Source organism: Hydra vulgaris, chromosome 05 (assembly GCF_038396675.1).
Source record: "Hydra vulgaris chromosome 05, alternate assembly HydraT2T_AEP".
In the NCBI taxonomy this organism is placed as follows: Eukaryota; Metazoa; Cnidaria; class Hydrozoa; order Anthoathecata; family Hydridae; genus Hydra; species Hydra vulgaris.
In genome coordinates this window covers 35,676,563-35,704,229 of record NC_088924.1, presented here as the reverse complement: position 1 = coordinate 35,704,229, position 27,667 = coordinate 35,676,563, and the positions used below count along the sequence as shown (strand labels likewise).

At 29.3% G+C, this 27,667-nt stretch overlaps 3 protein-coding genes across 4 annotated transcripts in view; 1 reads left to right on the top strand and 2 right to left on the bottom strand.

The window, feature by feature from the left end:
* Window positions 1–812: 812 nt before the first annotated feature.
* Window positions 813–27,667, top strand: LOC100198049 (60S ribosomal protein L12-like; the record flags this gene model as incomplete). Its single annotated transcript, NM_001287776.1, is given in 7 exon segments — window positions 813–882; window positions 977–1,050; window positions 2,662–3,039; window positions 9,100–9,122; window positions 24,814–24,841; window positions 27,553–27,574; window positions 27,639–27,667. Coding segments are annotated over 3 exon segments (489 nt in total), but the record flags the coding sequence as incomplete, so codon positions are not given.
* On the bottom strand, window positions 19,997–20,497 carry LOC136080347 (52 kDa repressor of the inhibitor of the protein kinase-like). The gene has a single exon (XM_065796964.1). It carries the CDS (start codon window positions 20,495–20,497, stop codon window positions 19,997–19,999), a length of 501 nt encoding a protein of 166 aa, XP_065653036.1.
* Window positions 26,425–27,667, bottom strand: part of LOC100213470 (tyrosine-protein kinase BAZ1B) — an 88,639-nt gene continuing 87,396 nt past the window's right edge. For both annotated transcript variants that reach the window (XM_065798030.1, XM_065798031.1), the window contains exon 29: window positions 26,425–26,631. In XM_065798030.1, coding sequence (XP_065654102.1) covers window positions 26,539–26,631 — 93 coding nt within the window. In that variant the 3' untranslated portion in view covers window positions 26,425–26,538. The remainder of the gene's footprint in view (window positions 26,632–27,667) is intronic.

Here is a 27,667-nt window from a genome sequence, read left to right as displayed (position 1 = left end):
ATAAAAATTGCTATTACATTCGTTCATAAAAATTTAGCACTCCTCTCATTTCAAACAAATTTTTTAACTCCATGAAATTGATACACCAAACATGGAAAACTTTGAAAAATGACTAAGTCGATGTTTTATGAAACTTCAAACCGTAATAACTTTTGAAATGCTTTAAACTATTGTCTCAAATTTTCAGGTTTTTCTTATGAAATAATTTGAAAATATCATTGAAATTTTTAAGAAATCTATTCACTTAACCAATTCAAGTTGCTGGTTTTGCCTTATTCTTATAAAAAACCACTAGTTATTTAGTAATTAGCAAGGTTTTTATTAATTTAGTTGCAGTTAATTTTATCACCAGCCTATTTAAAGCAGTTGCCAATTAGAACAAATTATAACAGTTGCACTATTAATTGGATAGTTAAGCGCTAAAACAGCCTACACAAGTAAGTTCAAAAAAATTAGTTTATATTGAAAAATGATTTATGTAGTGTTTCTTTGCAAACACCAAAATACTATAATTAAAATTTTTAAATTCACTGAACTCCAATTACTATTAATTTTTTCGGTTTAGTGGCTTTTGTGAAAGACTTTTATACTTTGCGTCAAATTATCTCATTTCAACATATTCCTTGTATAGACTGATTTGGCGCTAAGTCATCCAATTAATTATATACTTAGCAAAATTTATTTTTGATTAGCCTAAGTTGAGGTCAACTTATGTGAATAAGCGAGTCAAAGTTACGGCCCGCATAAAAAATATAATATTGTGGCGTATTCACGGTTAACTCTTTACAAACTCGTGGCTCGATTAGAGAGTTGCTAAATAGTCGAAGAAGACAACATCTGATACAATGGGCCCTAAATTTGATCCCACTGCCATTACCATCGGTTAGCAATTTGACTTTAAAATTTTTAAAATAATAAATTGAGTACCTTTTTTGAAAATGTTGACCGTTTAAATATGATAATTCTTATTTAACAGTATACTTAAGAGTTATTGGTGGTGAGGTCGGTGCAACATCGTCTCTTGCTCCAAAAATCGGTCCACTTGGTCTGGTAAGTTTCTATAAATATGTTAATATATTTAATTTTTTTATTTCTTTAAAACACACGTTCATGTATATATATATATATATATATATATATATATATATATATACATACATACATACATACATACATACATACATACATACATACATACATACATACATACATATATATGTTGGTGCACATATATCATTACGTATGTATGTTTTTAAAAACATAAAAATATAATATGTTTTTGTGTATGTATGCTTTAAAAAACATTTGTCTTAACTAAAACAAACTATATAGTGTAAATTTAAAATACATTTCTACTCCAAAATGTTTTATACATTTGTTTGATTATTATATGCGCCCTGTCATTTTTTTCTAGGCGAGCTTAAGCTACCTTGTGGTACTTTTATAATAACATTTTACAACAGTTTTTTAACTATTTATACCCTGTATTGGTAAAGAAAAAAAAGTAGCATAGATGCCTTGAAAAATACGCTTAAATAAAAATAAGCTTAGATATGTCAATGATTATGCCCCTCAGGTGAATGTAACTTAATTAAACAACTGCTGTTAATATTTTTAGTTATGGAGCCAGTTGCCAATTGAATTGATGTATATTTGTTTACAATTGAAATAGGATTAATACTAACAAGATTTTCTTTTTAATTTTGAAATTACTAGAATATTACTTTTTAATTTTAAAATTATTGGATCTAAACAGTTTTCTGGATATTGTTGGATTTTAAAGGTTGGATTAAGTAAATATAAACTTTTTACATCTTAAATAAAATAAAATAAGCTACAAAGTTGTTATTTAATTTTATTTATTGATTACTTATTAAGTTATACATTTTTTAATTGCTAGCGATAAAAGTTTATTTAGTATAATAAGACTTTCTAATTTTTCTTTTGATTTGGAGATTTTGCACTAGGTGAGTTTAGTACTCTAGTGGTTCTATCTTACTTTCTAAAGTCAGTACTCTATTTTGGTTTTCTTTACTATTTATGTAACTATAACTTTATCATGGACTTATATCATGGAGTAATAACAATGCTAGGTCAGGCCAAACGATTGCTCAACCAATTTAGTTGTTCAATGGTGGTAATAAGCTCATTTTAAATTCCACTATTTGTTGTAGAATTAGTAAACAAAGCTATAATTCATTTTAAGTTCACATTGATATATGGTTTTTCAAATTTTTTTTTTTTTTTTTGCAAGGAATTTTTATAATTTACTTCCTGCTGACTGAATTAAAGTATTTTCCACCCTCTAATTTTTATGTACAGTTTTTAAAATAGATTTAGCGATCAATTTAGGGAGGCGAATTAAGATTTTCTGTTCAAATGTGAAAAATTAAAATCATGCACCTGTAACTGTTAAATGTTAACTTTTAACATTTAACAGTTACAGGCGCATACATAAGATTTCAGTTAAAATAATTTTAAATGTTTAAAATTATTTTAACTGAAATCTTGTGATAAATATTTTTCTGTATGCTTACATTCTTTGCAGTTTTTTTAAGCTTTCTGAATATGTGAAATAAAAGATGTCGCTTTTACTTTACCTATTATCTATCAATCTATTTTAATAGTTTGTTTTTTTAAGTACATTGTGTTAATATTTAGTCACCCAAAAAAGTCGGTGATGATATTGCCAAGGCAACTGGTGAGTGGAAGGGACTAAAGGTGACTGTAAAACTTGTCATTCAAAACAGAAATGCAACTATATCAGTTGTTCCTAGTGCAGCTTCCTTGATTATCAAATTTTTAAAGGAACCACCACGTGATCGCAAAAAAGTAAAACATGTGAAACACAATGGAGATATAACATTAGATAACATCTTTGATATTGCTCGTCAAATGAGAGAAAGGTCACTGGCACGTAAGTTTTCAGGGACTGTAAAAGAAATACTAGGAACTGCACAATCTGTAGGTTGTACTATTGATGGCAAATCACCTCATGATATCATAGAAAGTATCCAATCAGGAGAGATTGAATGTCCAGTAAGTTGTTCATTTTAAATGTGATATATCCTTTGTAAAATCCAACCCTACGTCCATGGCGTACAAAGGGGTCAACGTAGATGGTACCATCCCTCCCAGTTCAAATTTAAAAAGAATTATTTTTATAAAACAAAGTTCTTTACAAATCTATAAACTGGGGGTTGGTAGGTACCACCGGCTAACAGGGCTCTGGTTAATTTTTTTAATACTTTAATTTGATTACATTTTTGTTTGTCTTATGTATAAACTGCTTCAAGGCATTTTTTATTTTTAACTTTTATTTTAGGAGGCTTAAAAGATTCTTCATCCTTGAAATACACCCATTGATATACGTTTGTTGTTTTGATTTTAATTTATTTTTTTGATTATTGCATATTAACTTTTCCGGTGCTTTACTGCTGCAGGTCTGATTCCTCTCCCCTTATGCGCGCTTCATTTAATTATGATGAATTAATTTTTTGTTTTTAAATTCAAAAACCATTAACAAAAATAAAACACTGTTGATCGTCAGACAAGTTACGCTAATAACGCAAGTATTTGTTAGAACTCTCTAGTTCATTTTTGGAAGGGGGTACGCACTTCATACCATTTCAAAAGAAGGGAGCACTTGTTATCTTAATAGCGAATGGCACGATTTTATAGTTACATGAGGGTGGCCAAGCACCTCGAAAAAGATTATTTTCAGGGTGTTGTTCATATGAAGAAGAACCAACAGTATAAATTTATGTTCATGTAGAAAAAAGGACCTCGCAAATTCGCAAGTTTTTTATTCTTAAATTTAGGTGCTGCATTAAAAGTAGAGTGCTGCGCAGAAAGTTTATATTCAGTTTAATAAAAAATGTGATTATATTCAATAATAATTAACTTTTTTGGGGTCGTACGCCAGTAATTTACATTTGACTTCAACCTATCCTGTTGCCATGCGTACTTTTAAGCCCCCATATTATTGCGTGCGGTTTTTACTCCTTCGCCCCATCCTCTTAAGTATTTTTCAATAAAGAGTTGATTGAAGAAAATAAAGGAGGTGATTTAACTATATAATTAAAGTCCTTTGTTTGCGGCACATGATCCTAAATAAAAAACTTTCAAATATATCTCAAGTTCTAATTATAAAAAGTTTATTTCTTTTAAAATATTTTACGAATAAGTCAAACGTAAGTAAGGAATAAGTCAAACGAACAAATAGGTAAATCTTAGTGCAGCTGATTAGCATAACGTTGGCGATGAAGAGGTTTAAAGCGTAAAACTTTTTACACGTAAAGAAACAGTAACAATGCATTTAAGATATGGTGGTACGTTGAGTTGATTGGATCTTGTTTTTAAATTCGATTTTGTGTTGCTAACAGAACGCAGACCAGATATGTTCTAAACACGAGAGCATTTAATGAAATTCTTGTAATTTCTCTATAAATTTTTATATCAAATAAATTTTTCTGTTCATTAACCATCTTGTTTTTATTTAAATTAATATGTTATCAGTTGTTGCTCTCACGTTTGGGGCAGGGGGGCACAAAATTTGGAGCTTTTTGTTCCCAGCCTCCAATCATCGCAATTTTTTGCAAAGCATCCTTATTGACATAAGTATAAACATATAAATGTTTAGAGTTTGCTCCATGTCTTGAAGTTAGCTATCTCAAAGACCAAAAAAAGCTGGTTCCGTCTCTGTATATATACATATATATATATATGTATATATATATATCAGTGGCATAGCTACATTTAGCGCTTGGAGCAAGTAAAATTGGTGCGCCCCTCTACTCTCAAAGTTAGTTGAGAAAAGTTCAAATAAACTATTGCGTTTTAATCACAAAGGTTATATACATTATGGAATAGAAACAAGGTTGCACATCTTTCTAATGTATGCTTATCCAATTTAAGTAGTTACATAAATTGGATGGGGTTGCTGACAGACTTTCTGAAGGTAATAAAAAAAGTAAAGAAATTCCCTAACATTCTGTGCGCGTGGAGCATTTGCTCCAAAATAGCTACGCCACGGATATACATACATACCGGCATTTTCTGACCACTTTAGATCCTCTTTTAAAACTAATTATTTTTTTAAAAAATTTGACCTTTTTTGTCAAAAGTTGCTGATTTCTGTGACGTTGAGGGAGTGTCTAATACAAACCCATTTTGCTGAATTTAGCTTAGACTACATATATTTTGTATTTAAATTTTTTTTATTTTAGCTTTATTGCTGTGTATTTTGCACTTAAAATCTCAATAAATTTGCAATATTTATGCATTTTATAATTACATTGAGAAATCTTTATATATTTTATGTATTATAAAAATATTTAAGATTTTCCCTGATAAATTAAAAAACTGGTACCTTGCTTGTTATTTTAATTTTTTAAGGCTGCGGTTAGCTTCATTATCAATTTTCTCTAGCCTGCTCCCACATTAGACCCGCACCTTAAAAAATATTAGGGGAGGGGGTGTTTTTTAAAAATGAGGCATGCGTTGCAGCACAATGCACACTTACAAGTAAAAACCTTTATATTATTAAGGTTTAATACCGAGGTTGAGTAAAAACACTCACTTTGTATTTTTGCACCCATGTCGTTTCCGGATTAGTAAACAATTAGAGCCTTTTGGAGGACCTCCTATTTAGACACCTTTTTTTCAACATGTAGTCCATTTATTTTGCAAAAATTTAAGTATATACTAAAAAAAAGTAAATATAAATATTTTAAATAGAACTTTTGAAAAAACGTCATTCTTAGGGTGGGGGGGGGTCGCCTTTTTTGGGGGAAGAGGGCCGTGCCCTCACACTTTCTCTCCTCATTGGCGCATCTGCGATTAATATATACTTGCTATGTTCTACCTTCCCTAAAATTTTGGTAAAAATTAGTTTAACGGTTTAAAATTTATTAATGGTTTCATAAATCCAAGATGGCGGTAACTGCCATCTTGGATTCAAGTCAGTTCTGGTCATGCTACACTTTGCCACCATATTTTAAAATAAACAACAAAACTTTCTGAGTTATTGGCAAAAATTTCATGCTTTTATCCACATGTGCACAATTCCAGTCATTTTTAATGCTAATCTGCTGCACTATAGGCCTTAAAGCAATATATACTACGTGTTTTAAACTTTTTTATTGAAAAAAAAAAGTAATTGAAGATGTCTTTTATGCGGTAGTTAATTCATGTCAAAGACACGATTATATCTTTACGATTTATATCTCGTCAAATTATCTCCAAATTAGTTTACTTTTTTTTTTAAATTAGTCTAACCATCCTTCCGAAGCTTGAAATTTTTGAAGCATAACTCTATCGCAAAATATAAAGTTTTTTATTTTACCAGGAAGCCACTAATTCGAACATTATTAGCTCTCATTCGTTTGAACCATTTAAGTACAGCTTTGTTTACTAGGTAATACAAATCAACTTTCACCCGTTTAGTCAAATTTTCTTGACAAAAAACGTTAAAGATTTAGTTTTTAAATCTGTTTCCAGGTAAAAAGTGTTTGGTGGAATATCAAAAATTTACGAAACCTCTTTTTTGTTTTTCCTTTCTTCAATTCCATTAGAATTTTTTATTTCCGCTTTAAACTGTTTTCTTTATGTCTCTTTGATACCATGATTTTTTAAAACAGTAAAAGATAATTTACACTTATCGCTATTCAAAAACTCGCAACTTTCGATAATTGGAAAAAGATTTTGACGGTTTAATGAGCTTTTTATACGTCAGAAGTTAAAAAATTTCGATTTACAGAGAGAATTTTATGTCAATAAGATTCTCTCTGTAAATCGGTTTAAAAAATCCATTCGAATTGTGGAGGTTTTCGAATTATAGAAAGTTAAACGTAAGAGTTTTTTTAGCGCATTTCACGGTGATGCTTGGCCGAGAGGCTAATGATGTCAACTATGACGGTGGAGACCGGAGTTTGAACCTGGTCAATTTATTGTACTTTTTTTTGTCTTAATGGTGATCAAATAAAATTAAACCATACTTAAGGTGGACGTTTTTTTCAGACAGCCTTCTTTAGTAAGTCCGTCAAAACGAGTCTTACACGAGATCAGTAATATTGAAAACTAACCCTAAAACCCAGTGTGGAGGGCAGGCTACCCATAAATGGGGGAGGGGGTAGAAGCAGCAAATTTTGTGCCTAGTGAAGGGAGTAGTTTTTAATGAGATGTATAGTTTGATGCTTCATTTAATGCTATTACTAGGAGCTGGTAATTATCGTTGCATTTAGATATGTAAGTTCTGTTTCCCAATCAACAGCTGCAAAGTGCAAGGATATCGCTGTGTAGTTTGCTCGGCTCCGAATAAGTCGAGGTTGTCAAGGCCTACAGCGAGTTGACCTTCAATGAAGCAGTGTGTCTAGCCTGTTGAAGTGTTGCTGAGAGAATCACGGGAAGAAAGCACGGTCTGGCTTATTTGTTATGATTAGATCAAATGAACTCGATGCGTCAACTACTACGGTACATTAGAAATGTGACAAGCTGAGTTGGGTGACATTCATCAAGGCACCTTTGGAACCTGATATCGCGTTGACGCTCATCTCTTAGGTGAGCAACTCTTGCAATGCCACCGTTAACTTCGATAAACTCATTAGATGTATGACTAAAAATAAAAATCGCCTATTAATATTATAGTAGCATTGCCGAGTTGGGTGCGGATTCACAACACTTTCGTAAGTCCAAAATTTGCGTAAAGTTTGCGTAAGTTTTGCTTAAGTTCAAAGTTACGCTAAGTGGTATTCACAAACCTTGCGTAAACAAAAACTTACGAAATTCCTAAGTTTTTACGTAAGTTACTACTTACGCAAAAAGTCTAAAAAACGGTATTTACAACATTTTCCTAAAAAGTGCTCAGCAAACTTTACGCTAGAAAAGTTACTTCTGCTATTTTCTGACTTAGGCGTAACTTTAAATCATCTAATAGAATTAAAATAAAGGCGTTTTTATTATTGTAAAAGATTTCAGATTTTGTTTGTTATTGCCAATAAAATATAATTTTATCTTAATTTTATACTGCTATACGTTAAGTAATTTAAATAATACAATTATAGTTTTTTTTTTAACAACAACAACAATAGCAGTATATTTACCAAAAATTTAGATGTATTACATAAACTTGTTTTATAAAACTTGTTTTCACCTTAAATTTAAGGTTAAAAAAATATACACACAATCTATATAATGGATGGTTCACTCTCTCATAGCCTAGCTAAAACAAGGAGAGTGACCATAGTACGGATATATCATATAGTTTTGTAGTATGCCAATAACTTATTAAATAAGTTAAGTTAACTTAACAACTAGTTATTGTCATACATCAAAACTATACGATGTATCCATACTATATTAACTCATGGTACAAATCTATGCTATACTATCTATAATATATTATACAAAAATATATACAATAATATTATTGAAGCATATACTTAAGCTTGCATAACTAGCATAAAGAGAGAGAGAGTCGCTCTCTCTCACTCTCTCTGTGTGAGAAGAAACTATTTGCGCTAACATAGATACAATATTTACAAAAATATGTAATCAATTCATTAGTTTTTCAAATATCTATTTTTTTTTTAATTATTTATAAATGTGAACAAGACTATTTTAAAATATAATAATGCTAAAATTATCTCTGAGTAATCAGGCTATTGAAGTAAAAAAGTATTACAACCTAAATATTAAACTTACTTTGAATAATGATTTTTCGATAATTTCCGTTATTCAAAGGTATTACAATATTAAGATAATTTTGAATAATAATGCTCTGTTTTTAGTTATTTCAATTATCAGGAGATATTATTAATATCTATGGATAATGTAAATTATTAAAAAAAAGAGCATTGTTTTTTAAAGCCTAATTTCTTGGTAAATAATATTGTTATTTGCAAATAATAAACATTATCAAACATATTCTGTAATAGTTTAAGTTGTTTTGGAAGATCTTTTTTTTTTTGTATTTCTATATGAAATCTCATTGTTGTAGTTTGTTATTGCAAAGAGCAGAAATTCCATAAAAAGTTCTTTGATCCACCTGTTAGTCCAAATTGAGTGATAGAGCTTTTCACAATTCAGTAGAATTATTATCTGTTGCTGTTGGAAATAGTATTACAACTCTTGAGATGACAGCATATTGTTTACACTGGTTGTAGCTATTAGATTGTACTGTATTTGGTGTCTTGAAAACCTACTACAATACTTGTTGTTGTGATTTAATCAATACTTGCTCTGTCAAAGAGTCAAACTTTTTTATACTGCACGTACCTGATTCACAGAATTAACTTTACGCTATCCAACACATATAAAAATCATGTTTTTATTCGTGCAAATATGATATCATAAATTCTCAATCTGAAATATCACTGAAAAAAAACTTACAAAAAACAAGTGGCTTTTAATTCAAACTCAACTTTTATTAATTAATACAATTGAAACATTTTCCATAACATGAAAAATACAATGTTTTTTTCATAATATGTTATGGAAAAGTTGTTGAACTTTTGCTTATGTTTTCAAAATGTTCCTTATATTTCTGACAATAGAAATTTTGTTTATAAATAGTTTCAAATATACTAGAATGCAATCAAATGTATTTCTTGAATTTATTGAAGCAATTTCTTTATTTAATGAAACTGTCATTCCCTATTGCAAATAAAAATGTTTTTGATTCAAGTCATTTATATGATAAAACAAGACCACTGAAAAGAAAATTTAACAATTATCATGATTTTTAGGGTATGAGAAGTAAGAATAGGGTATGAGAAGTAAGAATGAAAACTAGGGTATGAGGAGTAAGAATGAAAACAAGAAGTTAAAAAAAAACACTTAAGTTTAGCACTTCTATTTTTTTATGAACGTTAAATTTTTGCTAAACTAAAGTATTTTGTTTTAACTTCCTGAAGCAATGCAAGACAAGTTGCATGATCTGATCAGGTGTGAACCCAGACCTTTTTTGGTACTATAGGACTGGTGTGGGCGCCAAAATAATACCCCAAAATATTAATTTCATGTTGTTGTTTTTTTTCTTTTTATACTAAAAATAGAAAAAAAAGTTCTTTTAAATGCTAGTTTTCTGTATACTTTAGCTAGTTTATTTAGCCAGTAATGTTTACAAATAAGGTTCGCGGCAGGTTCAGAGTTAGTGTTAAATAAAACCAATGGGCATTCAATGATGGCATCATACAGGAAGCCAAATAATTATCTTATATAAGTCCAGGATAATGCAACTTCTATTACCCATTTGGATTTGAATAAATATGCCCGAATTATTTTTTAATGAGTGCTTGTAATGTTTATATTTAAAATAATAGATGTGTAGCATTTTGTTAATAATCGATATCTCATTTAAAAAACCAACCGACTCTTATTTGTTCCATTTTTAATCCAATTATTAATTATTTTGATTATTTTGCTAATAGATACTCAAAATAGATTGAAAGAATGTTTATGCTATATATGCTATTACTTTTAAAAGTAATTGCACGTAAATGCTATATGGGGCTATTCAAGTAATACGAAACACCTTTTTGCTTTTAAATAATACGAAACACTTTTTTGCTAGACTCTCTTCTTTGTATATGTAACATTTTAAACAACCTCTCCCCGCCCTATTTGTGACGTGACATTATTTTTTAACAAATATATCTTTGAGTTTGTACTTTTATACTAAAGGTTTACTATTCCGCTGTGATTAGAATTTAAAATTTAAAAATTTTGACATGTCACACTGTGGCTAACCACACCTCTCTCATGTGATATTTGGTGACACTTTTAAACACCTCCACCCTGTATAAGAATGTCACGTATTATCTGAATAGCCCCTGTTTTTTTGCTACATTTTTAAATAAAGCAACAACAATAAAAAAATAATTGTAAGTAAATTTAAGACCTGACTTTAAAAAAGAAACATTCACTGTTTGGTCACATTGCCCTGTCTGTCTTAATAAAAAAAGAATTGAAAGGCTTAATGCTAAAAGTAATTAAGTCACAAAATTAATGTTTTGAGAAAATTTAGTTTGATCAGAGATATAACACTTCAAAACAAGGATTTAAAATGGCTGATCAAAGTAGATTTTCTCAAAACATTTACTTTGTGACTTAAGTACTTTTAGCACTAAACCCTTCAATTAGTAATACTAACTACTTCCTTTATACAAATAGTTATAAAATATTTGCCTTAAATTTAGGGTAAGTTTTTGCGTAAGTTTTTGCCTTAGTTTTACGTAACTCATGTGCAACCTTAACTTTACGCAAATGCTGCAAAAAAGTTGTGAATACCAAATAGTTACGCAATAAGTATTTTGCGTAAGTTTTTATAACTTTTGCTCAGCTACGCAAGAGTTACGCAAAAGTTGTGAATCCGCACCCAGTTTATATTAAGCAGTATCTGCCGAGCGGCCGTGATAGACGTGATACACTTAGTAAGAACTTAGTAAACTGAGTAAGTGCTTATTCTCAACTTGCGTAGCTGAGCAAAAGTTACGAAAAACATACGCAAATTTTTTTTGCGTGACTATTTGGTTCACAACTTTTTCGCAGCATTTGCGTCAAGTTCAGGTTGCGAACGAGTTACGCAAAACTTAGGCAAAAACTTACGCAAAATTTGAGGCAAATATTTTATAACTATTTGTATAAAGGAAGTAGTTAGTATTACTAAATCTTTTTTTATTAAAACATACAGGGCAAAGTGACCGAACAGTGAATGCATCTTTTTTTAAAGGCAGGGCTTACATTAACTTAGACTTTAATCATTTTATGTTGTTGTTGCTATATCTAAAAATATAGCAAAAAGCATATAGGGACTATTCAAATAATACGTGACTTTCTTAGATAGGTGGGATGTAGGGGGCGGGGCGATATTTGAGAGTGTCATCAAACATCACGTGGGAGAAGGGGTGGTTAGCCACAGTGTGACATAAAATTTTTTTTTTAATTTAAATTCTAATCACAGCGGAATGGGATTATTTAAAATACCACATATACAAAGGAGGGGGGGGGAGTCTAAAACCAGCGAAAAAAGTGTCTCGTGTTATTTAAATAGCCCCATACAGCATATACGTGCAATTACTTTTAAAAGTAATAGCAAATAAAGCATTATATTATTATCTCTTGATATTATTATCTCTTGATAATTGAAATAATAAACAACAGAGCATATCACAGGTCAACAAAAAAAAACTTTTTTTCTGGTGCTGACCAAAAAATTTGTTTTTTGTATAGCATTTCTCATTTTGATTTCATATATGCAACTCATTTTTCACCATCACGTCAAGTTGTAAAGATGTTTGGGTTCAAATCTTTATTATTTGGGGTAAAGTCCCTAATATTGTTGAAAAATAAGTTATTTAAAAGTATGGCAACCTGAGTCTCAAAAGTAGCGTATTTTCATAGAGATTTTAGAAAACATAAATATATTTCCTTAAAATGTATTGACAAAAAAATTTTAATAAAAAATGCTAAAGACTCTTATAAAAATTTTAATGAAATGTTTCTTAGCAATAATACAAAAAGTACTCATTTTTATTACAAACAAATAGCATTTTTAAAATCTCTATGAAAATACGCTTTTTATGAGACCCACGTTGACATACTTGTGAATAACTTATTTTTTGACAATATTAGGGACTTTATCCAAATACTAAAGATTTGAACCCAAATATTTTTACAACTTAACGTGATGGTAAAAAATGAGCTGTATATTTGAAATCAAAATGAGAAATGCTATACAAAAAACAAATTGTTTGCTCGGCACCAGAAAAAAAGTTTTTTTTTGTTGACCTGTGTAACTGTTCAAAATAATCTTAATATTGTTAATACTATAATAACTGAAATCATCGACAAACAACGTCATTATTCAAAGTAAGTTTAATATTAAGGTTAAAATACTTTGTTATATCAATAGCCTGATTACTCAGAGATAATTTTAACATTATTGCAAGTTAAAGTATATGCTTCAATAATATTATTGTATATATTTTTGTATAGTATAGTATAGATAATATAGTATAGATACAACCATAAGTTAATATAGTATAACTACATGATACCATATAGTTTTGAAATATGACAATAACTAGTGATAAAGTTAACTTATTTAATAAGTTATTGGCATACTACAAAACTATATGATATATCCATACTATGGTCGCTCTCCTTGTTTTAGCTAGGCTATGAGAGAGTGAACCATCCATTATATAGATTGTATGTATATTTTTTTAACCTTAAATTTAAGGTGAAAACAAGTTTATGTAGTACATCTATACTTTTGGTAAATATACTGCTATTGTTGTTGTTGTTAAAAAAAAAACTATAATTGTATTATTTAAATAACTTAACGTATAGCAGTTATAAAATTAAGATAAAATTATATTTTATTGGCAATAACAAACAAAATCTGAAATCTTTTACAATAATAAAAACGCCTTTTTTAAATTCTATTAGATGATTTAAAGTTACGTTTAAGTCAGAAAATAGCAGAAGTAACTTTTCTTGCGTAAAGCTTGCTGAGCACTTTTTAGGAAAATGTTGTGGGTACCGTTTTTTAGACTTTTTGGGTAGGTAATAACTTACATAAAGACTTGAGAATTTCGTAAGTTTTTGGTTACGCAAGGTTTGAGAATATGGCTTTGCGTAACTTTGAACTTAAGCAAAACTTACGCAAACTTTACGCAAATTTTGGACTTACGAAATTGTTGCGAATCCGCACCCTGATCATTAAGGTTGTGTGGACGATATAAGCAGTCAAGGAGAAACGATTATTCACCGATTTTTATTTTTCGCCAGGTTTGCTCAATTGATGTTAAGTTGAGCTGAGTAGAATTAACTTCGTTGACAATGATATTATATGTGTAGATGGCAACTCCGCCGCCCCTTTTGTCTCTGTCTTTGCGATGTGGTTGGTATCCGGGTATGACAACATAAATCTGTGAACCAAGTTTCCACGAAAAGTTTGACGTGTGGCTAACTAGATTTAGGCAGAGCAGATAGTCTAACGTCTACATTAACAAAAGTCTAAGCAGATAGGCCAACATCTCTTAGCGTTTGCCATTATTGAGTAAGCATGAGTTGTTTGCCAGTTGCGTAAATGGCTAGGTGGAGCGGTGGAAGCGATGGGCTGAATTGGTTTTATTTTTGCTTTAGTTATTGATCTATTACGTCTAGATGACACACTTATTTGATTTTGATACAAAGCAATTACTATCCTTTTATTAAAAATTTTTGATAAACTTAATTATTTAATGTCTTATAAATTGAAGCAACATCTTAATTATATTGTTTGGTACTCAAAACATGTTTGATATTATTCTATCTTACAATAATAACGCAATTTGTAAATGCAATATTTATTATATTTTACGCAATTTGTAGATGGAATATAAAACAGATTTATTTAATTTTATATGTTTATATGAACGGACACATATTTGTGTGTATGTGTGTGTGCGCGTGCGTGCGTGTATGTATGTGTGTGCGTGCGTGCGTGTATGTATGTGTGTGCGTGCGTGTGTATAATAAAAATGAAAGTAGAATAAAATAGAAAATTAAAACAATAATAATAATAAGAAAAAATAATTTTTTTTTCTTTTTTTCTGCAAGTAGTAAATTGATTGTTAAATCAGTTTTCTCTTAAGTTTCTTTTTTCCTTTTTCATTTTTATTGGCTGAATTTTTTAGTTATATTAACGGGGCTGGATGATAAGACCATGTCTTCTGCCAGTTCCAGTCGAAACTTTAATGCTATATTTTTATGTTGTAAAAACATTGTAAAAGCTTATTTTTTAATGACGAAATTAAATAAATAAATAGATGGCAGTGGAGATTTCTGAATTAGGAGCGGCTGTGCGACTAGTATAGTCAGCCAGGGGTCTGGTTGGGAATGTAAACACATAGGACGATTGGACGTTGATTCGATGACATTGATGCAACTGATGCGACCTTTCCTTCGATGTATAACATTTTTTTAAAAATGAACAAGAAAACCTTGTTCATTTTGAAAAAAGTTCATTAAATATTCTCTATGTTATCAAATGTTCTCTCACACTGTACTAGAAAAAAATTAAATTAATGAAACTATAGTTTTAGTTTGATTAATTTTTATGAATATTTGTTAAAAGTTGTTTGTTTTTTCAATTTTTTTTTGCATTTTAGTAAAACAATTATATAAATGTATAACAAGATAAAAAAAACTGCTTCGCTTATACTCTAGACTCTTAGGAACATGAAATTTTCAAGTAAGTTGACGAATATTTGGCGGAGCTAAGGTGTTCGAAGTGAAGAAAAAAGAAAGGAAAATTCCAAGTGTCATAAAAATCATCTTAAAAATAAACTGCCCTTAAAAATATGCACATTCCATTCTAGTTGAAAGGTTGTCAACCAAACTAACATCATTTAAGTAAACTACATTCTGAACACCAGAGTCATTAAAAAATAACTTTAAGAGTTTCAAGTACATTATTATTCTCACTATAATTGAAAAACTTGATCGTAACTAAGGCGTTGTTAAGGGCTCATTAGTTTATATAACTAACTAAAAACTTAAATATTACAAAAAAATATACAATAAAAGTAAAACTTTTTTCAAAAAATTAAATTAAAATAAAATTTTCTATTAAATTGGATAATAATATTTTTTTTGTTTTTTTTATTCACAATTTTTTGGTGATGAACCACAAAATACTAAAATTAACGGAAAGTTAAAAATACTAGCAAAAAAATGGAAAAATCTTGATAAAAAAAAAAAAAAAAAAATTGATTACGCTGGCAATTGTACCCCAATTAGTTTTGGAAAATAAAAAACATTCATATATTATGCAACTAGAGCAAATACTATGATGTGTTGTTACAAAAAAAAGGCTCAAATACATTCAAAACAAATTTCTTTTTTAAACGCTTTAAGTGCCCTAAGAAGACTTAATAGTCTTCATACAGAGCACCGTGGAAAAGCATTTAACTCGGAGGTTTACGCCTCCTTCCGTACTGATAACATAAATTATGCCCAGAACGCTTGCTTTTTAAGCAAGCGTTTTAACCATTACGCCATGGCTGTTAAGTGACAAAAACCATTACTGTTATAGGTTCAAAAAACTATACGCATCTTTCATAGTTTTGATAGAAAAATGCTCCAAGAGGAGCAACAGAAGTGTCTCATAAAAATTTTTTTTCATAATTTTATTTGGAGTTCAAGTTGCAAGTGATTTTTCAAATTATTGAACGTTTTGCAACCTCCACACTCAAATGATAAAAAAAAAATAACTTTTCAGAAATAGCTTTTCCATTATAGAACTAAAATGTCGTTATAGTAAAATTAAAAATAAAAACAATGGTTAATTGAGGTTAAAAATTAGGCATTATAATTCTTTATATTGCAATCTATATTTTATGATTTCACTTGATTCCTCCTGGTAAGGGACTCGTAATGTTCGTAAGGCCCAAGGTCTTTATAATTCTTAAGTCGACTCTGGCATTCACACAAACATTTAAAGTAGTCATTTTACGATTTCTCATATCTAAATAGTTTGTCACTTAAACGGCATCTTGAGTGTGTCTTAAAGTCTAGCTAAAGTCTACCTCTGCCTTGTCAATATTACTTCAAGCTGACAGTCTTTAATAATCTTTTTAAGTATGGTGTAACAGACATTGTGCCCAATTATTTGCTAAGCGCAGTATATACCTATATTTTTCTATATTCCTTATATTCTAAAAAAACGTTTTATTTCCAAAACACGGTATGAAATTTTTAATTTATTTTCAAAGTACGGTATTTTAATTGTGACCAATCTGTGGCAAAAGTATATTGCCACGGATTGGTCACAATTGTTTCACGAGCGCAAACCTTGTAAAGTCGCGTTAATGTCATTGCGGATTGCGATTTATGCGTTATCTAATCTCCTATTTCACATAAAAAACAAGATACAATGCTTGAAACAAGAAAAAAGAAAAGTATTTCTTCGTTTTAAAATTTGTTCATAGTTTCATACTTTTTCGTTTAACTGAACTGATTATAGAATGATGATATAAAATACATTAAAAAGACATCTTATATTAATGAGTTTAAATAGTTTATTTTAGATTAGTTGTCCATTAATCCCAAACAGACTTATAGTGGAAATAAAAAATTGTTGGCCTATGAATATAAGAGAGATGTTGTAAAAAATTTGATGCATTTTCCAATGCATCAATTCTTTATCTATTTTTAGATGCCTGCTATGGACAAAGCAAGAAATAAACAGTGTTGATGCTTCTTTCCTTGAAAAAGCAATAACATAAAAATATGCTCATGACTACCACTTTTCCTGAATGAGAGCATTACTACCATCCAGCAGATAGAATATTTGGTAGTGTTCAGTAGGATATTAAAAAACGTTCACTGCTCTGAAGATATCAGATTTTACAACCTGATATCTTCAGAGCAGTGGCGTCGCCGTGGTTGGTGCCCCTCGAGCAGTAAACTTTTGGTGTCACCCCTCTTTAGTTTCACTAACAGGGTCGACGACACGGGTTAATCATTTAATCTCGACAAAAGATTTTTGTGTCAAATGAATAAAGTAGTAAAAAATGAAGAAATAGCAGAGTTTTTAATAAAGAATATCAAAAATTCAAAAGCTGAAAACTATTTGTTAGGCCGAACGCAAAAATAAATTAACACAAGCATGAGCAGTTCTGTCATAACTGTATTTTATTCATTTTGGTGCCACCCCTCTGTGTCAGGTCATGATGGTGTCACCCAGTGCAGCTTGCACCTTCGCACCCCTCTAGTGACACCGCTGCTACAGAGACATTTTAAGACAACGTGGGAAAGTTTTTCTTTATGGCCGGGATTGGTTAGCTTTAGACTTTAAAGCAGAAAAAAATTTTGTGAAAACAATAAAGACATTTAAAATAATTGAGACCAAAAAAATGATCATTTCCAACCATCAGGAATTAGTACTTTGTTGCCATCGCTTTGAGCCAACCTCGCATAGCCTACTTAAGAAGGAGAAGAAGTAGGATACTTTTAAACTAAGTTTCCTAATGTGTAACTGTGTGAAATTTACATTTTAACAACTACATATTAGTTACAATTTTTTCACGTCGTCATATAAGCAAAATATACTTTCGTTACAAAAGATATATTTAACCAAATACTGCTAAAATACATTTTACAGAAAAAATTACACTGAGTTAAAAAAGAAGAAACAACTGAAAAAAATATATTTAGGAAGCATTAATTGAATATATTATGAAGGACTTGTTAAGACTATATTGTTATAGGGAACTCGTAGAAGACTGAATAAGTCTTATCATCGAGAACCTTGGGATATTACGCAAGATACACATAAACATTGTGATTCTTATGCACAAATATTTTAAATATTATTGTAATAAAACTTTGTTTTGTTTTTTCTAGTTGTATTATGATTTGTGTGGGTGTATTTTATTTTATTTATTTATTTTTTTAAATGTTTTTTCCTTTTTTCTAGTCTTTCATTCGCGTAATCTTCGTTGATGAATATCCCTGTACCCTTGAGTTTTTTCGCTATTGTTAAAAATTTATTTTTATTTTGAAAGTCTAATAGTTTAACAATTATTGTTCTTGGAGATTTATCGTCTTTTATTTTCCCGACACGATAAGCTCTTTCAACAGTTATGTAATCCAAGAATTCCAGCGGGCACACGACGTTGGAATAACGTTGAAATAACCTTGATCAACGTCGATCAACGTCAATCAACGTTATTTCAACGTTATTCCAACGTCGCGTGCCCGCTGGGTTGTTTCTAAATATATCTCTAAGTTGATTTGCACAATCATTCCAAGTTTCGTTAGGCAGCTCAGGTAATCCATCAATCTTTAAATTATTCCGGCGTGAACGATTTTCCAAATCAATAGTTTTTTTTTTTAAATTGCTTATTTCATTAGCTATTAAACTGTTTGAATGTGATAGTTTGTTTAAAAAGGTTTCTTCCTGAAAGTTAATACTTTCCTTCATCTCGTTAACGTCTTTTTCAATTATTACAATTTTTGCTTTGTTTTTATTAAATTCGTTTTCCAGTTTGTCAAGTCGACTGTTGTTATTTTTAAATTCGCACCCATTATATCAGTAAATATTTTTTTTTGATTTTTTAAAAGTGTTACAGTTTCAGTTTTTTAGAATACTTTTTTTTTGTTCTTCTAGTTTGGTCGTTATGAGTTTTTCTATATTTTTCATCGTAACTTCCATATTTGTTTAGAAAATATTAAGTAGCTTTGTTTGAAAAACAATTTTCGCTTTTTAATATTCAATAAAATGGAAAATAGGAGAATACGTTTTAATTAAAACTTGTGCTCAAAAACGTTAATTTTAAACTTTAAACTTAAATACAAAATAAAAAAATATTATGGCTTATTGTTTTATATTTAACTCTCCGAAATAAATTTAAATTCACAACCGTGAATTTTAAAACATAATACTTTATACTACTTTAACAGAACATTGTTTACATTCACATTATCATTAAAATATAATTACCAAAACATTAAATACGCAGAAATATACAATATGTTAAATGAAAATAATTATTAAAAGATATTTAGGTCTTTTAAAGTTTATAAAATTTCCATAATATATATATATATATATATATATATATATATATATATATATATATATATATATATATATATATATATATATATATATATATATATTTAAACAATTTTAAAATGTATTCTACAAAATAGAGTGCTCAATGTTCTTAAAAGAACAGAGCAATTATAAATTAGTAGAAAATCACTGTACAAAAATTTTTGTAAAGCGATTTTCTACTAGTGACACTGTGTTTCATATATTATTACATATATATCAGGCCCGTAGCCAGAATATTTTGAAGGGAGGAGTACTTTTTTTAAAGGCGCTTAAACGGTATAAAATTGCATTCATTGCGACAACATATTAATTGGAAAATCAAATTAAGTTAAATGCAATAAAATATTGTAGTAAAATGTTTTATTGTATGTACAATAATCAGTGTCATATGACTAAGGATGGCAGCTCCATTCCTCTTGGATGTAATTTGATAAATAGTTTTGTGATTTCTGTTTTTTCTAATGCTTCGACCTTATCACGATGCACATGTATTAATGTAAGTGCTCCTAAACGCTCATCCTTCATGGATGCTCTAACATAATTTGACAATCTACCAAGCGCAGATGCACATCCCTCGCATTCACAAGAGGTTACTGAAAGTGTACATCCAATACATAAAAGTGTATGTATATTTGGAAGAGCTTGCTTATTGCATTTCAATAATGAAGCTTGTAAATTTTTTGGTTTTGGATCTTCCATCTTGTCACAAAGGTTCTTCCAGCGAACAATTTCTTCATAAAGCAAATCTGGCAGAGGTAGATCGTTGCTATAGATTTCGACAACACCTTTATGACTTTCGATTATGTCACATATTGAAGCTTGAGATACATTTTCACACGCAACATGCAACAGTTTTATTGCTTGACAAGATTGTTCACTAAACATTAATTGGACGTCCGATATAATGTAAACTAAATAAGGAATAAGAATGTTACGCTTGCAAACTTTATGTGGAGTATAACCTGGAGTACTCTGACGATAATTTTGCTGTTAACTACTCTTAATGTTACCACGTCGATGCCCAAATGTTCTGTTGTTCTTACTGCATGTGTGAAGATGGAATCGGATAGTTGTTCAAGCTGAGCAACACGTTTGTGTTTTAATTCTAATACAACTTCTTGTACTCCTTTGTATGCGCCAACCACATCTTGCGTTCGACCTTGTAAAGAAATAGCTGTGGCTCTCAGGTATGATGTCAATTGTATAATTACTAGCAGTGTATAAACGAATTCAAAGTATTTGAGGCATTTTTTGTAAGACAATGGATTTTGTCGATCTTCCGGTGTCCAGATTGACCAATCTTCATCTTTACCGGTGTATACATTCAGATGCAATTTATCGGCAATAACCTCACACAAAATAACAATTTAGCATAACGCATTCTAAAAATAATGATAGCCATTAATATTCTCTATCCGTCTTGTAATACAGATATTCAGGAGACTTTTCTGTGCGCAGCTCCCGCACAGCTCACACGGCTTCTTTTTTATTATTTCAATAAGCAGTTGTTCTCTCTTTGGTGAATTGTTGATCCATAATGTTATAGCCTTTAATTTGTCTAACACGTTATGTATTTGCGAAATAGCGCAGCTGTGGGATATAATAAGAGTTAAACAGTGACCTTGACAATGTCCGTAGAATGCTAAGCTATTGTCTGTCAAAATGGCCTTTGCCAAACCATGCCGCATGTTGCTTGTTCCATCATACCCTTGGTCACGAAGATTTTTAATTTCTAATCCATGGTCTAAAAGCCATTTTTTTGTCTAATGATATAAAGCACAACCTGTAGTTCTGTCAGCTGGAATAACATCAAGAACTTCTTCTCAAATAATATTTTTAAAATCAACAAACCGAACTGAAATCACCACCTTTTCTTTTTTATGTAAAGATACTTCATCTATCAAAAGAGTATAAAATTTGGCCTTTTTTATTTCTAAGAGAAGATCAGCTTGAATCATACGATAACCAACAATGTCAATAAGTTTATTTTGGATTGTTCCATAGAGATATGTAGCATTTAATTAGTCTTGGTGAATTGAAATGCTGAAGTAACTCTGAATTATGCTTTGCAAGAAGCTGAAGCAGTGCAATAAAGTTTCCTTGGTTGACACTTGTATTTGTATCAGATATCTTTTCGTTAGATCCACGGAATGCAAGACGTTGCTTTCCTAGAAAAAGAACTGCTTCAATAATGCAATCTTCAAGAATGTGTTTGTTAAAGCGAATTCTTTCTTGCAATGTTGTATCAAGTTTTTTGTGTATATGTGTATTGGGGTTGTTGCACATTCTCTTTGCATCATCCATATACTCCAAAGCATATGAATGATATTTGTTTGAAACATGTTTTTTAAGATGTTTTGCTAAATTTTTCCAGTCAACAGCTGGAGTCAAAAAAAATCATCCTTTATTTTCCTTACTACCAGTTGGCAAAAAAAATAGAACACAAGCACCACAGTATAAACCATTATTTTCCTTACTGTACCTTAGTATGTACCTAGTATGGATATTTATCAAGTAATTTAATGGGGAAACGTCGCATTTTTCCATCGACTGATAAAGAAAGAGATGTTGGTACACGATGGTTATCATACAAATTCAGTTTTTCAGCATTGGATAACAATGACAGTGTTTCAATGTCTAACAATCCAATATCATAACAAAGATGAGCTAAAGTATCAGATCGTTGCGCTTCATTATCACCATTGCCAGATTGTTGTGCTACATTACCATCGCTGCCAGATTGTTGTGCTGCATTATCGTCAATCTCCAATTGTTGAGCTGTAACATCATCAATTTGAGATGCTTGTGCAGCATTACCATCACTGCCACCTGTTTGTCAAAAGTGTTTGGAGTAGATATCAATTTTCCAAAAAATTCGTTATTTTAGTAAGTGATTTGCCAGCTTCCTTCATAACCTTTTGCTCTTTGGAATGTTTAAATTCGGAACCTGATTTTTTTCTTCTTGTTGATTTTGACATTTCTAAATATATATATATATATATATATATATATATATATATATATATATATATATATATATATATATATATATATATAAATACAAATTCTTGTATTAAATATTGTTTTTTTTTAAAATTATTTTCTTTTTATTCAGTAATTGACCAATTATAATACATATACAAAATATAATTAAAAAAATATGTACTTATTAATATACTTCTTAGTTTACAGTAGTAATCAAATTACAGTATTACCTTTTACAATTTTTTATTATTACTAGGCGTGTTACCATTGTAGTTATATAAATTTAAAATATTTTGTTAAAAAAATAGAAAAAATCTTTTAAACCGTACTGTTGCAACTTACTCACTTTGCAACTAGCCCGAATAACAATACAAATATAATATTAAGATAAATATTTTGTTATACGAAATCTTACAGTTAGTTGTATATCAAATTTATGTAAAAAGTTGTAAATTTAAAAAATCTTGAGGAAAAAAATTAAAAACAAATTAATTCACCTATCATCAAATCAATTAATGATTTAACGAATCAATACAAAAACTCGTATTTAAAATCGGGAGAAATTTGAAATAAAACAACAGATAAATTAGGAAACTAGTTTTGTATAAGATACAAGACAACGTTTTAACTTAAATCACATTTATTTATTTTATTACCGTTTTAATTCTGCCGTAGCGCGGGAAAAAAACAACCAATGGAACCCAGGCTAATTGTTTCTAGCCGCAAACTAATCGTATGCAGGCCCGCCAAGAGTCTTTGTGACGCGTATTTACTAAAATTGCTATTATATTAAATAAATATTCCTGTTTTTCAATATTTATCAATGAACACTAATTTTTGTTATTTAAGTTAATATTATATTGCAACATATTAGGGGCGCAAATAGGTCAAGGCGGAGTGGGGGGGGGGGAGGGGAGCACGTGCTCCCTCCCTCCCTACGGCCTTGTATATATATATATATATATATATATATATATATATATATATATATATATATATATATATATATATATATATATATATATATATATATATATATATATATATATATATATATATATATATATATATATAATTAGTAAAAACACTTATCTAACTTTTATCTTCGACTTGAAGTTTCACCATTGCTGGATCATCAGGAAGAGTTCCTGTTGCTGTTGCTGGATTATCAGGAAGAGTACTCTTCCTGATGATCCAGCAATGGTAAAACTTCAAGTCGAAGATAAAACTTGCTCTGTTCTTTAAGAACATTGAGCTCTATTTGTAAAATACACTAACATTATTTACATATATATATATATATATATATATATATATATATATATATATATATATATATATATATATATATATATATATATATATATATATATATATAGTTATATAGTTATATAAAAAAAGAAATACAGGCATTTAAAAGGAAATTTATATTAAGTAACTTAGTTACAAAATATTTTAGCTTTTGCTTTAAAATTTTAATTTTTATAATTTTGTTTTATCAAAACTGCTTAAATAGTATATTTAGAATATATTTTTCAAAACGGTTCAATGGTTCATAACCGTCAGATCACAATCGTCTAGGTTATTTTGAAAAGGTTTTGAGTTAATGGTTGAAATGTATAACTTACAGTCTTCTATTATATGGCATGTGTTTAGACTTAATTTAAAGGTACTTAGTTACACGTTATAGCTGAAAATAAGCTGAAATTGTCATTAAGTTATTTTATTCAACAAGTTATTCTTGGATAGATTATTCTACAGCTGCAAAAAGGTAACAATTTGCAACAACTTTGGAAGAGGGGCTAAAAGTGCTTTCCAGTCTAACCAACAGTAGTATTTCTTAGTGCTTTGGATAGGGCTAATAAAAAAATAAAGTAATATCTTTAATAATGAATTTAAAATAACATGCACAAACTAGATACGTTAATAATCCGTTTTAATAATAGAACATGTAATTAAAAGAGTTTTACACTCTATTGACTAATAGGTAGACAGAAATCTGATAATATTCAAGAAAGAAAATATTTGAACGAGTTTCAGTTTCAAAAATTACAGTGAATTCCGATAACTTATTGAATAATAATAATCAATAAATACTTATTGAATATAAATCTTCTGTCATAAGTATAATAAATTATTTTTACTTCCCACATTATTCCTTATCAAATAATTAACTCGATATTTTTTATTAGATTTATTTTTAAGTTATCAAACACCCTGAATGTTCAAAAAATTTTTTTTTTCAGACCGGCTGGATTAGGGCTGCAAATTTGAACTTTTTAAAAAAAGTTCGAACTCGAATACTCTCGAACTATTTATGAAAAAAATTCGAACTCTTTCGAACTTTTTTAAATAGTTTTTATTTATTTAAAATTGAAAACAAAAGGTTACAATTAAAACACAAAACTGTTAATTTATTTATAAAGACTTTTTATTTATTTATAAAAAGTAAATGCAAGGTATCATCCTGCAACCAGTTTCTTTTTTCCATGCGAAAACAATCCAAGGCTAGAGAGCCCTTTCACGAGATCATATCATTTGAAAATCATATATTTTAATAAAACATTTTCAGTTTTTTTAGCTAGAGTCAATTCTTTGTTATAATTTCTAACATCGTTACCATTTTTGGCTTCATTATTAATGTCGAGCCTATCTCTCTGAGCTGGAATAATCTTTGAATAAGATTAATTTGCAAAATTATCTATATTATTTCTTTTTATTTTGTTCTCAAACTGATTACTTTGACTTAAAACAACTGGGTTTAACAAATATATCATTTTTATGTACGAAATTATTATTTTATTAATATAAATTTTATTGATGTTATTACATTTGAGAACCTCTATTTTGTGTTTATTTTTAAGTGTCTTGTAATAGTGCGAGTTAAGGCACATTTTGCTCGTTGCAGCTTTTTGCAAAAAATGAAAATACTCCTAAACTTCAGATCTTCTAGATGTGCTAACGCTAAGTAGCCATTTTTGTTTGAACTTAAAACTCTTTATAATTTTAATTTTAAACGCAATTAAACAGTGGTCAAATGATGAAAAAGTACCAGCCACTGTTTAACTACTATTTAATAGGAAAAAACCGATCATACCTTAAATGCAATGGCGCTACAGGTGATGTAATTTTGATTACACTTTTAGAGTTTCCAGACAAACACAAAACAAAATAAAAGCAAAAATATTCAAATTTATAATTTTTACTTACATTTCAGCTTGTTTTACAAAAATGAATGAAAAGACATACCATTTTTTAAAACTTAAAAGTTCGAACTATAAGGAGAAAAAAGTTCGAACTAGAACGTTGAAATTTTTGCGTAAAGTTCGAACTTGAACACGTTCGAATTAGCAGCCCTAGGCTGGATAGTTATTATCAGTATTTTTTTTTTATAGTTGAAAACAAAACTCAAACATTTATATGTTTATACTTATATCAAATAAGGTGCTTTGCAAAAAATTGTGATAATTGGAGCTTTGGAACAAAAAAGCCCTAAAATATTGATCACAACTGCCCTAAACTTAAAAGCAAGCAGTTGTGGCCAAAATTTAAGAGCTTTTTTGTCCCAAGGCTCCAATCATCACAATTTTTTGCAAAGCATCCTTATTTGTTATAAGTATAAACATATAAATGTTTAGAATTTGTTCCATGTCTGGAGGTTAGCTATCTCCAACATTAAAAAATGCTGCACCCCCCCCCTGTATATACGTCCTATACAATTTAGATCTTTTGATATAACGAAACAACATAGATAAAGAACCTCTAAAATACTTGCGTTAAAAAAATTTTCGTCAATGCAAAGCTGCAATAAAAATACCATAAAAACATTTTTATTTAGTCGATTGTTTTATTAAAATTAAATTAAAAAAAAAAAAACAGACAGCAAAACAGATATTTTTTACAAGCTCACACAGACTATTTATAAGTACATCGTCGTTTAATCACGATACTTGCAACTCTGGTAAATACCTCTTAACGAGTGTATTAAAAACAGACATCAGCCGAATACCTGCACTGCCAACTTCAGAAGTATCCTAAATTAAAACATTATCAAAAGAAGTTGACAAAAAAACAGAACAAAACTTACAAAAAGTATAACACATTCATGACACAATCAGCTATTTTGTGTTTGTTTCCATCCCTCTCCCTCTTTTATGTGAATTTTTATTAAATGTTACGATCGTATCTTTTTAACGCTAAAAGAGATTCGATAAATTAAAAATCTTTCGATGAATATTTAGTTTAGAATAGTAAAAAGAAGTCGTTTTTTTCATTGCCGTCGCATTCGTTTTTGAGCACTATTATGAGTTTTTAGTTGCACTCAATCACTATGATTTTAAATGTTGTATTGATTTCAAGCCTACAACATTTTTCTATTAAACACGTATTGCCTCAAGGGAGTTTATAGATTTAAAAAACAAGCTCCTTTTTACCCTTTCTTCTATTTTGAGAATTGATCTAATCAAAAAAAAAAAAGTTTTGTACAAAATTTTAGATGTTCAATTAAAAATGATTATACGACTTAAACATTGGCTTGGGATGCATTATGTGTTTTGGGGTGGCCAAAATACATCTCAGATTTTGAAAACTAATTTTCTACTGCCTTTTTACTCAGATTAAGGAAATTACAAAATATTTTTACTCTAGTGATAGTAATCCCAGAGATAGTGACCATCAAAGTCAAAAATGGTTGCCAAATTTAAGTTTTCAAAAAAAAAAATTATGCTTTTGTTTTTCTTGCAGTCTTTCGTGAAAAAAAAATTTCTTCTGCTAATTTATTTATATATTAAAGAGTATCAAATTATATCCGTCTTAAGATGCTCAAGAAAAATTTGTTTTTTTTTCTTTTTCAATTTTCATGTTAAAGCCGAAAAAAAAGGTTTAAACCACAACTTCTAATATCCGTGAACTCGCAAAAAATATAATATCAAAAGGTATCGACCAAACTATTATTAAATAACGTGGAGTTGAGTTAAAAAATTAGCTGCGACTTTTTGCGACTATGCGAGAAATTTCTATTTGAAGTTTGCGCTACCTGGATTATAGACAATTTTAAATTTTTTTGTTTTC

Bases quoted from the DNA above. Each gene is read 5' to 3' on its own strand.
- LOC136080347 (XM_065796964.1), bottom strand. From the start codon at position 20,497: ATGTTTAGTGAACAATCTTGTCAAGCAATAAAACTGTTGCATGTTGCG.